The sequence below is a fragment of the Hydractinia symbiolongicarpus genome, chromosome 2 (assembly GCF_029227915.1).
Source record: "Hydractinia symbiolongicarpus strain clone_291-10 chromosome 2, HSymV2.1, whole genome shotgun sequence".
Taxonomy (NCBI): Eukaryota; Metazoa; Cnidaria; class Hydrozoa; order Anthoathecata; family Hydractiniidae; genus Hydractinia; species Hydractinia symbiolongicarpus.
This window is the reverse complement of record NC_079876.1, coordinates 26,407,126-26,419,538: the sequence shown is the minus strand read 5'-3', so window position 1 is coordinate 26,419,538 and position 12,413 is coordinate 26,407,126. Positions and strand designations below refer to the sequence as shown.

Sequence of the window (12,413 nt, the reverse complement as noted above, 5' to 3'; positions counted from 1 at the left end):
GTAGAACAACTTACCTGGATGCCGAAAAAGGATACACCCTTTGTTAGGGGAAATATAATTGCCACCTGGGACATCGTGTGAACATTTCACGAGATATAAAAGATGCCGCGAGGGGGCAAAGTCCATTCAGGAAAACAACATTGTAAGCGTGACTGGCTGCAGGAAAGAAAATGGCATTAAATACTGGGTAAAATTTTGTGTTAATTCAATTTGATGCTTTGTATAGTCATGGTCTCTACAAAATATTAAAATATTATAAGATTCAGAAAAATAATAGAAACGTTGTGAAACATTTGTCCATTTTTATATATCTGATGTGGTTTTTAGCTTTCTCTCCTTCTTTAATTTGTATCGTATTACTTTAACACAGGCAACTTGCAGGTAAAACTGCGTATATATCTGGAGCTAGCAGAGGAATTGGAAAAGCCATTGCACTAAAGTTAGCAAAAGATGGTGCTAATATCGTGATAGCTGCGAAAACTGTGACAGCTCACCCAAAATTGCCTGGTACTGTTTACACTGCTGCTCAAGAAAGTAAGTATTACGTGTCGCATTGAAGAGTGTGTGCATGAGTGGTTCTAAAAAATACTATGATCATGGAGACATGAGGTATTCAGAATCTGCCAATTTTTCGATCAGAGCTTCATTTTATTAACCTGATTCGGAAAATATCAGAATCACCCCCATGCACTCACCTTTAAGAATACCCCCTTGCAATATGTAACAGTTCCTATAAAAGTAACCTACCTACGTGACCAACGTGTGCTATGTATTTTGATGATGGATTTTCTACAAAGTAACCTATATGACCTACCTACGTGACCAGCCTGTTCTATAAGTTTGGGACTCTAACCTTAACGGACGTGATTGTAATGCATTGTTTTTGTTTGCCACCTACACCTTGGTCAAGTAGGTTAATTCAGTTGTAAAATTAAAATGAGAGGGGTATTCTAAGGCCATGCCATAAGCATGTACCATCTTACTGTGTGATTATCTAAAAAACGGCTTTTGCTCCAATCTGGTAATCCCACTCACTACTCTTTGACTATAGTTTATATCTATATTATAATACCTGTATACGTCTGTCTGTCACGCAAAATGGTAGCTTAGCTGCGCAAGTATCGAGAAGCATGTGATGCAATATAAAAAGGAAGGGCGAGCCCCTGGATTTTTCCATGGACTAACGACTATAATAAAATAATAGGCAGGGTAAATATCATGCCTCTATATTTGTGAGTCTGGCCATGTAAAATATGCATATCTATCTATATATCCTTCAATACATCTTTAACTGGGTATTTAATGTTTAAAATAACTAACTTGGTCATCAACAAAAATTAATTTTGAGATGCAAAAATTTCTTTTTTTTTAAATTGCAAAATTTTCTTTACCCAAAATTGTTATTGATTGTATTAACTGAAGTAACTTGTCAACTAATCCTATTTCTTTCAGAGCAGGCGAAATAACATCAATAAAAAAAACAGACAGCCATGAGGTGATGTCTTTAAATTTTTAAACAGCAATAAACAAACATCCACATGCTAACAAGAAATGCTGGGGAAGATATTTTTCAAGCCAATTTTCTTTATAGTCTTATATGTTAACAAAACATTATCTCGTTTGCGTTTTTGGGTTTTTTATTTAACTGTTGACCACCCCGGGTAAACAATTGATTGAATAAATACCTCATAAGCTTTTTAATGTCTTTTCTCAAATGGAGAAATTTTTAATGTTTGTCAATGCAGACACCATTGAAAACAGTATAAAAGGGGTAATTTTCCTTTGAAAAAAGCCTTTTTCCTTTTTTCCTTTATTGGTTGCTTTGATATGAAGTTTTTTTTTACTAATAGTTGAACAAGCAGGAGGCCAATGTCTACCTTGTGTTGTTGATATCAGAGATGACCAAGCTGTGCAGAAATCTGTGGAAGAAGCAGTTGAGAAATTTGGAGGTATTGATATTCTGGTAAACAATGCATCTGCTATAAGCTTAACAGGGACATTAGAAACTGAAATGAAAAGGTATATTGTTGTACTTATTTTTTATTCTTTGAGTTTTATTAGATACATATTGTTTTTTTCATATTTTTTGTAACATCAGTCTCATTTTAAAAGTCCAAAAATTCAATCAACAAAATCTATTTTTTTTGTCATACATTACTGAGCATTATACACGGATGGAAAAAGGCTAGGCAAGTGGCAAATTGCACTTCTAAAACCAGATTTTCACTTCAAAAAATGGTATATACATATCGTACTGAAATCAATTGATCTGATTGGACAAGCTATACCCACTAGAAATATTTTGACAAGGCTTGTGGTGATGATGGAACTTTTCAAACATGTTTATCTTGAAGACAATAGTAATTAGAGACAGGAAATTCTCCAATGACAAACAAAAAATCATTAAGTAAATGAAGATCTAGGCAACAAAAAAGTTTCATCGCTTTTTAATAAGTAGCTCTCCCCAAGTGATGATTCCTTGAGGAAAGTGATGGGCTCATCACCCTCAGTGAAAACAAGGCTTTATTTCTAGTCTCATAATGTGAGTTGCTTTCCGTATACTAACACAGCTTTTCTGACGCTGCAATAAATCATTTGGCCTTTTTCATAGCTCGTTTAAGACTCTGAAATGCTATCTAAAAATAAGTTGTTATTATTTTCGTAGGTACGATCTGATGAACTCCATCAACACGAGGGGAACATATTTATGGTAATCATTCTATTTTGTTTTTGTGTGTTTGCTTAAGGTTAAATATTTGCTTGTATAAATGGATATTAAATAAATGCTTGGAGACTAAACCAGGTAAATTGGAATTAAATAAAAGTTGCTGTAGTTCTGAGGTTTGCATACTTCACTAAAGTCAATTGACTATTCAATCAAGACCTAAAGTCAATGGGGAGTGACTTTTATATTATGTCATTTAGTTCTCAAGCTTGTCTACCATACTTGAAACAAAGCAAAAATCCTCACATCTTAAATATCAGTCCACCGCTTAACATGAAACCAGTCTGGTTCAAAAACCATACAGGTAAGATTTTTTTTTTGTCATTCTGTGTTGAGTATACACGTTTAGAATTATTCTAAAACATCAGTCAGCCATTTATTGGCTATCATATTGTAAGAATAATTGTAACACATCAATCAGCCATTCAGTGTTAGCTATCATACTGTAAGAATTACTGTAATACATCAATTAAGCCCCCCCCCCCTATAAGTGCCAAATGTTTGCGAAATAAATTTAACAAAACGGCTCTTCCAATAAGTACCTACCCTTGAAAAACTCACCAGTTTGGTGAGTTTTTTTAATGCTGGGCTGCTTAAATTCAAATTAAAGTAGAGAAAATTACTTGTTGGGCTCGATAATTGTTTTTATTAGTAAAGCAAACTAAGCAAAAGGTCACAAGCGCATCTAAATTCTTACAACTAAAGACTTCTGGCATTTCCACCTACAAAACACCCAAGTTTATTGGGAAGAGAGTTCTATTAATAGACCTTCCTTCCCAATGAACGATGATTGGACCCCATCTTTCCGATAAAGATTGGAGAAGCTGTATTTACCGTTTTGATTGAGTGTTAAAAGGAAACCCCCGATCCTAAAAATGAGCTGTGAAGCAGCTTTCTTCCTGTTGCGAAATTGTTTTTTCGCTTATGGTTGTATTCGTTTGTTATGCTAGCTTACACGATAGCAAAATATGGAATGTCCATGTGCGTTCTTGGAATGGCCGAAGAATTCAGAAATGATGGTGTAGCTGTGAATGCTCTGTGGCCGAAGACAGGTATTTATTTGTACAATATGAAGTATCCTCACCGAAACATCGAGTAATAAAATAGAACACGAAAACACATGATCCCTTAATTTTGAAATCACTAAGGTTCTTTTTAGAAATGAAGACTTTGAACTGCCGTTACTGTAAGGGTAGTACCGTGTGTTCACACCTACACCCAGACTCGACTCTACCTATCAACACCTAGCCAAAATATTCAACCACTCAACCCATCCAGCCTACTGTAATTGTCTTTAGCATTTCTCTAGTTTCAGCGTTCAGACATCGTTAAGAGTTTTGTTAACGAAACGTTGGCAGGGCGTAACTTGACGTCAACAAATACCCTGGAACCCTGAGGACTACTTTCTTGCATGTCCCTTTCTTATAAAAAGGTAGTGTAATGGTTAGAAAAATTGCGCACGAGTATGATACACATATAATATATAAGATTAGTTTTATATTCAAATTGAATTTCACCAGTTCTTTTAAACTTCCAACAAAAATATTCTTTAATATTTAAAATAAAATTATTTATGTATTCAAATTGTGTTTCACCAGTTCTTTTGAGCATAAAACTAAAAAAAATTATTTTATGTTAGTTGCAACATGTCAGCATGTATACGCAGCCATAATTTGGTTGGCTAGCTTGTCACTTTGGCTACAGAATGTAGCTAGGATTACACCTATCCGAAAAATGGATCACATAATATATCTCATCTTTGCCATCCGGCATTTAGCGCAACAATATAAATTTACACAATTGAGATTAAAGCTCTCAAATTGCGAATGCACAAAAATGATACAGACACCATTATGCACTTTTCTTGTAGGTATAGCAACAGCTGCCATCAAAATGCTAGGCGGTGACGAATTAATGAATCAAAGTCGTAAACCCGACATCATGGCTGATGCAGCTTATGTGATACTGACAAGAAATAGTCGTTCGTACACTGGTAATTTTGCTATCGATGAGGAAGCTCTAAGAGAAGTGGGTGTTACAGATTTAGAGGACTATTCTTGGGTGAAAGGTACGATAAACGATTTTATTGTGTTTTTCAGCATAGATAAACATTATCTCTTCACACTTGTCGGTGCTTCGCCTCAAACTGTCGTCACTCAGGGTCGACAGAAAATTTTGGCTCGCAAATAATTTTCGGTTATTATCAAATTTTCTTTATTGATCTAAAAATGCCGGTACACCTCATCAGATAGGTGATGTCATCAAAAAAAATATGATCTAATCCTTTTGTTAGAAGTCCACAAATCTATAGCTTGACATTACAAATTTTTTTCTGTACCATGAGATATCAATAACATCACGTAGCAATGAGCGTACATTGCCCATTTTTGAATATCAACACCTCCCGCAAAAATTATTTATTTTAGCTCTCTGCCAAATAAAATTCCCGTCAAATTTTGTCGCCCGACAAATTACCTTTCGTCATTTATGCCAAATTTATTTTCCACCAAACTTTTTTTCCGCGAAAGTTTCTACCTTCAAGGTACCTTGGAAAATGGTGGACATTTTTTGATATTCTTGAAGAAAACCTAAAATACACATGGAAAGAATCAGGTTCTGGGATAAACAGGGGAAAAAGGGGTACCCCTTTTTAATAAAGTATTGTTTCTGATTCAAAAATCTCTAACAATTTCGATTTTATTTGTCTCTTTGATAAAGTCGGAAAATTTTTTACATTTATATTTTTATTGTTTTACTTTAGGGAGAACTTAAATTTTAAATTCGATCATTTTTACTGCTCCGAATGCACGGGTGATTCAAACGGCCGTACAATGGAATTTAAGCGCATTTGCCGGGAGTCTGGGGCGAGCTTCCAAAATTTTGTAACAAAGTTGCTGATAAAGGCACAACTTCTAATGTCGATAACAGAAATTTTACTCTCGCGTGGCCTTATGTAAATCTATTTAACTAGCATCTAAGGTCTTCAGATGCTGTGGAAAAAATCAAAAAACAATTTTGTTGTCGTTTCCAAGCGCAACAAACGTAAATAAGACGAGACGGTAAATGTCGAGTCAAAAAGTGACCTAGCTAACAGGTCGGCTATAACGTTATATAGAGTTTTTCACCTAATCAAACTTATATGTTACGAAAGCCCAAGGATTATACTTTCTATTTTTTAAAGTTCCATACTGCTTTCAGTTTTTTTCTGAAAAATATTTGTCATCAAAGTTGAACAAAATTCAAATTTTTAAAATGGTGGCACAGACAGGAAAAAAAGCTTATGGTCATGAAATGTGAAACTTTATGTTTGCAAAAAGCTTTTGACTAAGTTAAAAAATATAATTGGAAAGGCAACGATTAAACTGGTTACATAATATTATTTTTTAGAATAATTATAGCTATAGAATGGCAGAACATACAGATCTAACCAAACTTTGTCGCATATGTGGAAATATTTTGAATGGAAGAGTTTCCTATCTTGTAAAGGAAAACCTTTCTGGCCTTCAGTCAGCATTTCAGGAGGACTTTGAGCAAGATGTAAACAAAATACATCCACCAAAATTTTGTAATAAATGTTACTGCACAATGCAAAATTGTAATTTGCGGGGCACAAAAACATCAAAATGCCCAGTAAGATGGAAAGAAGGCAGTGCATCAAATTTCTCGAAAATTAAATCTAAAGGGGGACGGCCTATAAAATCTAAAAAAGGTGGAAGGCCGAAAAAAACCATTGAGCCAGAATTGATGACACCCAACGACATTTTAAAGCTAAGTCCGTCTAAGCCTGTACCGACAATTATTGAAAAATGCATGACACATTTGGTTGGTATCAAAATTAAACAGTCAAAACTACCGAATCAAACAATTCAATTTGCTACAAAAGGACCACAGGTATATAAATAAACATTTAGAATATACATATTTTTCTGCATTTACCTGAAAATTATTCATATTTCTACTATATATATATATATTATATATCTAACAAAGACTAAAAATAAAAAACATTTCTTTATTTTAGCCAATAACGGTTACACCGATCAGCATGCCAAGAAAGTTATCAAATGAAAGTAGTAAAAGAAGCTTATCTGATCGGAGCAAAACAGCTAAAAATATAATCAACATGATTTCAGGAAATTCAAATGATGCATTTGTGAAACAAACAGCTGCGATCATGAAAAAATGTGACAAGGAGCAGCGAAAACAAATAATCGCAGAAATCCATCATGTCTCCATTCCAGCTGAGACTGCTGCCGCCATGAAAGCCACCTTGAATTTGCCATGGAACCTTATGCGAAATATTTCCCGATGGCTTGCCACTTTTGACATCAAACTTGCATCTGAAAAAACAACAAGACAGGTTGCAGACAAGTGGATAGGGAAAGGGCTTGTTGCTGAGCTAGCTCCTCTAACTCGAAAATTTAGTAGTAGTAATAAGCAGCTTGTTGTAGATCCCAAGCCTTGGGTATACCTTTACAATGTTGTAGGTCATATATTAAACCGGTTAACAGAACTGAGTAAAAATAATCAATTAGTTCATCACTCATTTATACCGGATGATGAAATACATGTTAAAATTGGTGGTGACCATGGTGATAACAGTTTCAAAATGAGCTATCAAGTGGCAAATATTAGAAACCCTAATCGCAAAGAAAATACGACCATCTTCAGCATATTTGAGGCAAAGGATTCCGTGACAAATTTAAGAATCTGCTTAGAAAGATTTAAACCACAAATTAGGATTCTACAAAAACAGAAGTGGAATAATTTGAAGATCCGTCTCTTTATGTATGGAGATTACGAGTATTTATGTGCTATGTATGGAATTAGTGGGGCAAATGGTAATGACATGTTTTATTAAATTAAAATAAATATCAAATTTCACATTAAGGAAAAACAAAAATAGCTTCAAAAGTTCCTTCTTTGGGCACATATCACTTCAGATTCCTTAAAAAAATTATGTGTATATTATATATCAATAATACAATGTGTCTTATATAAAATAAAATCTATCTATAAAATTACCTTAGTGTTTTAAATTTTACAGGCCGTCACTGTTGTCTCTGGTGCAGCATAAAGACTGACCAACTTTGCATCCCAAAATTTATTCGTGGATCTTTTCCAAAACGTAGCTTGGACAGTTTGAACACAAACCTGCAGCGATTTCGTGACAATGGATCGTTAGTGAAAAACGCCAAACACTATCAAAATGTGATACATGATTGCTTCTTTAACATCCCCCTAGAACAAGTAAGTATAATGTACTTCGTGCAATGTTATGAAAATTCAGCAAACCTATTTTTTATTACTTTTTATATAGGTGGCTATACCAGGGCTCCACCTAACACTTGGGATATATTTAAAAATGTTCAACAACTTGGAAAGCTACTGTCAAGAAGTTGATTTAAGAATTGCCACAATTCATGCTCAAACTACTGATGGTGAAATTAATATTAAATTTGCAGAGTTTATGGCAAATATGAGAATTTTAATGTATGTACACCTTACTAGATTTTTATTATTATTAATACTACTTCCAATCATATCTTGGGCTGCATTTCTTTATAACATATCTATATATATATGTATATATATATGTATATATTTAGCAATTTACAAAATGAGTCAAAAGAATTGGAGGACGAGTATGATAACCAGCAGGAACATATGAACTGGATGGTTATATCTAAACAAATTACCAAGGATGAGTTTGAAAAAAACTACAAACCAGAGTTGGATAACTTAGAATTTGAACTGAAGGAGAAACATAGAAGCATAAAAGCATTCAAAGAAAAGTACCAATTGGAAATTGGATCTGGTCCTTGCGTATCATCCCTAGACGATACACTGCAGGAGCTTGGTGTTGAGAGGCAGGCGTACCACGGAAAAAGCTTTATTGGCAACCATTGTCATAAAATGCTCAAGGTTAGATTTATTTTTGCAATTTATAAAAATTTTCGTTTACTTTATCTTGTTTCAATACAATGCTATACAATTTGTATTGAAACAAGATAAAGTAAACGAAAAATATGAAATTGTATTATGCATAAGTATAATTTCACAAATTGGTTTACAACAAACAGTAGACAATATTATAGGATGGCAACATAAAGTATTTATGTGATCGTATTCCTGAAATTGTACAGAATCAATGTGATGATCAAGTTTTATATCTGGAGTGTCAAGAAACATGCAAGAAGTTTGAACAACTGTTCAAGCTGTATGGTTCGTGTCACTCAATATTCAATTCTTCATGTATTATGACCCAAGAAATGTTATCAAATTTAGGTAAAATATGCAAGTTTGATTTTTATGAAATGCTTAAAAGTAGAAAAGTCAATTTATAAAATTTGTTTAACCAACTTTTAGAGACATCTATCAATCAGTTCATGTGTTATTTAAGAGTTAATTGGCCTTCAATATACATCAGTCCAAAGCTGCACATACTAGAAGACCATGTATTGGATTTTGTAAACAAGTGGAGAACGGGCTTAGGTTTTTATGGTGAACAAGGTGGAGAATCTATTCACCACGATTTGCATCGTATGAGAATAAATTATTCAAACATCAAAAACCCAGTTGACAGGCTCAAATACATTATGAAACAGCACCTTTTGACAACAAATCCAGAAGCTCAAGACTTGAAGCCAGCAGCTAAAAAGCGTAAATTTACAAAAGGCGAGGAAGAGTAGTGACAGAATTTTCTACTAGCTGTTAAGTGGATGTGACTGTATTTTGTCGCCTACCTAGCATGTATATATATAAATATTTTATGTTAACCAACCTTGTGTTAACCAGTTTCTAGCAAATTTATAACACAGTAATGCCACATTGGCTTAGTTAAACGATATTGAAGCTTTCATACGTATTTGATAGTTATCGTGAAACTGTGAAAAATATGCCTACTTCAAAAGTCATTTTCTGATTAAAAAAAACTGAAAGCACTTCAAAGTTGTATTTTTCTCTTAGGGCCATGTGTCCTTGATGTAAAATAACTTTTCTACAGCCCTAGAAAACTCTGAATAACAAGTTAATTACCTTGACGTTAGCAACGTAACGCAAATAAGCAAAAATCTTGATTTTTTCTTTCATCTACTTGAGTAGTCTTGTTCCTCGTACCTAGCTCCACTACAACAAAAATGTTTCGCTGAGCCTCTTCGTTGACTTATCACATGTTCGTTTACGGCTAAATTAGATCTATTGGAATATTAGATGGGAGGATAACAATAGATTTAAACTTGCTCTTGGTTTGTTTTGACTACGTAGTTTGATGCCGGCCGCCATTATTCCTCCACGGATGTCGTTAAAAACCCGCGCATGCGCTAACTCTTAGATTCCGCTTCGAACCACCCGTGAATGCTGCTGGATTTGATGCCAATTATACCACCACAATATATAGCTCTTCCCTTTAGGTGCCAACTTGATCCCTGATTACTTCGTTGACGGGGCAGAGGACTTCTTCATGGACAGGTCAGGCAATATCGGAGGAAAAACTGAGGAGAAATCTGGTCCAACAGCAGGTGTAACGACACTCTTCAATCACATCGAGTCCATTTTAAATGAAGAATTAGTGCGGAAAGTTTCGGCTGTTTATGCGTTCGAATTAACCGGTGCCGAGCCAGGTGTTTGGTTGCTTGATTTGCAACACGATGCAGGTAAGATGGAGCGAGCTCAAAATATTGTTTGTACGAAGATTCTTATTTTCGTACAAACAATATTTTGATGTCAAATGTTTTTTTAGTCATTCTTTTTTTGTAGAAAATTATGGTTAGCCTTTGTGATACGAGCAAGTTCGGTTGAACGCTACCTTATCTTAAAAAAAAGTGCTACTATTTCGCGAATATAATTTTTCACTTGTGCTTCCGTAATATCTCAGCATGACTAGATTGCGAAAGTTAATCTTTTCGAAATGCGTTTTAGGAACTTGCGAAAAATAACGAAAAATAATCAACAATAATTATATTTTAAAAGGACATCGAATTTCCAACAAGTAAACATTTTCGCCGCTTCCTATTTGTCTTATCTTTAAGCTTTGTAAACCCTACCTAAGAAATTATTGCGCAAAAAAATATTGCGGAATTAAGGATTGCGAATTTGTTCAAAATTACAATCTTTTCTACCGCAATTTCTAGAAAAATTTACGCAATACACCTTTCCCGAATTTCATAAATTATAATAATTATGACGTCATCCAAAATTTTAAAATGTTTCTATGCTCTTCAAATAAGGATATTCAGATAGAATATCAAATTACCATGACAAAACTTAAGATTTTAAAGAAATATAATATTCTGGTTGGATTTTATTTAGATTTGAAGAAATTATTTATTTTGAAAACGAGGCTATTCTCGGAAAGTTCGGCTTTATGAAGGGTTTGACCGTAACTTTCAGTTCGCAATTGAGGCACTTAACGAACAGAAATATTTACAAAATTAAGTAATTTATGCTACCTTTTGCTAAGGAACTTAGAGATAAGAATCATTTTTTTATCGACCTCTTTAATTGAGTTTGACATAATTAGGAAATTCGGGAAAGATCTATTCGAAATCTTTATTTCCGCAATCCCAAGAAAAAAAAAATCAAATTTGCCATCTAATTTTGTCGATTTCCAGGAAAAAGACGAGTTATTTCTGTCGTTGTTTTGTTATATAAATATTTATAGGAGGAAAAAAATTTCAATGAACATCTTAATAACCAAGATGAAAAAAATTATCAAACGATTTCGAGGAAAAATTCATGGATCCATTACTTCAATTTGCAATTTTTTGACTCAATATCAGATTCGCAATAATTAATTCTAAAATGTCATGCACCAATTCAGTACTTAGTTACGGAAGTTATGTTTTTTTTCCACTAAAACTTCTTTAATTCCACAATCTTTTGTTGCGCAAACCTTTCTTCCCTTCCTGTTTAAAATTTTTTTATTTGTTTACAAAAGCATTTGTTTATCCGGTTGTTCATAGGTTCAGTGACTTTCAACCCAGTCAACGAGAGTGCAGCGACCTGCAGAATGATCATGGACAGTGTGGACTTTGAGAAAATGTTCAATGGAGAACTGAATTCGATGCAAGCTTTTATGGGCGGGAAACTGAAGATCAAAGGAGACATGTCCCAAGCGTTAAAATTAGAAAAATTAATGAAGTCGGTCCAGGCTAAATCGAAATTATAGACTGGTGTCACGTGAAATATAGTAGCGGGGATGTTTTTTGCAAAAAATTATTTTTATGCAAAGTATTTAAAAATGCATTTGATATACTGTGTGCCCTCCACCGCAGTGTATCTATCGCAATACTGGTAATACTATATTGCATTGTAAATATAAAACGGCTGTAGTTTGGGAAATCTTGAATCCAATGGAAATTGTGTCCCCATAAATCTAATTCGAGCCGAAAAAGTTGAATTTGAAAAAATATGGATGCACTTACAAATGCGAAATGGCATCATCCTCGTCCCCAGGGTCACTGAACCGTTTAAGGCCAAATGCCCTGAGAACGAAGGTGATATGATATAAAACTAAATACTTTCCATTCTGTTGTTCAAAACGAATAATCAGCGTGAATTGAAAGTTTGGGGCGCATGTGTTTCTCACTGGATTTTAGGTTCCTCTTTTCATGATTCCTTTTTCAAATTATAGTAATTTATCAACATACGTCGTTGTTATATTCGATTGGTAACCTCGTACTTAACA

The 12,413-nt window shown here is 34.0% G+C and overlaps 2 protein-coding genes and 1 long non-coding RNA gene across 3 annotated transcripts; 2 read left to right on the top strand and 1 right to left on the bottom strand.

Annotated features, from left to right (window-relative positions):
* Nucleotides 1–29: 29 nt before the first annotated feature.
* On the top strand, nucleotides 30–12,374 carry LOC130630404 (hydroxysteroid dehydrogenase-like protein 2). The gene is made up of 9 exons (XM_057443897.1): nucleotides 30–187; nucleotides 371–534; nucleotides 1,851–2,019; nucleotides 2,666–2,710; nucleotides 2,926–3,029; nucleotides 3,676–3,777; nucleotides 4,596–4,793; nucleotides 10,138–10,380; nucleotides 11,689–12,374. Exons 1-9 carry the CDS (start codon nucleotides 171–173, stop codon nucleotides 11,892–11,894), a joined length of 1,248 nt encoding a protein of 415 aa, XP_057299880.1. The 5' UTR covers nucleotides 30–170; the 3' UTR covers nucleotides 11,895–12,374.
* Nucleotides 7,913–9,375, bottom strand: LOC130630409 (uncharacterized). The gene is made up of 2 exons (XR_008982068.1): nucleotides 9,337–9,375; nucleotides 7,913–8,411 (listed from the first exon to the last, which is right to left on the bottom strand). It is a non-coding gene; the product is annotated as an uncharacterized LOC130630409 (long non-coding RNA).
* LOC130630408 (uncharacterized) lies at nucleotides 8,085–9,865 on the top strand. Its single transcript, XM_057443900.1, has 4 exons — nucleotides 8,085–8,218; nucleotides 8,335–8,650; nucleotides 8,824–9,013; nucleotides 9,095–9,865. Exons 1-4 carry the CDS (start codon nucleotides 8,091–8,093, stop codon nucleotides 9,415–9,417), a joined length of 957 nt encoding a protein of 318 aa, XP_057299883.1. The 5' UTR covers nucleotides 8,085–8,090; the 3' UTR covers nucleotides 9,418–9,865.
* Nucleotides 12,375–12,413: the final 39 nt, after the last annotated feature.

Bases quoted from the DNA above. Each gene is read 5' to 3' on its own strand.
- LOC130630404 (XM_057443897.1), top strand. The intron at 3,778-4,595 runs GTATTTATTTGT...CTTTTCTTGTAG, and splicing joins TGCTCTGTGGCCGAAGACAG to GTATAGCAACAGCTGCCATC. The intron at 10,381-11,688 runs GTAAGATGGAGC...GGTTGTTCATAG, and splicing joins TGATTTGCAACACGATGCAG to GTTCAGTGACTTTCAACCCA.
- LOC130630408 (XM_057443900.1), top strand. From the start codon at position 8,091: ATGTTCAACAACTTGGAAAGCTACTGTCAAGAAGTTGATTTAAGAATT. The intron at 8,651-8,823 runs GTTAGATTTATT...ACAATATTATAG, and splicing joins ATTGTCATAAAATGCTCAAG to GATGGCAACATAAAGTATTT. The intron at 9,014-9,094 runs GTAAAATATGCA...ACCAACTTTTAG, and splicing joins AGAAATGTTATCAAATTTAG to AGACATCTATCAATCAGTTC.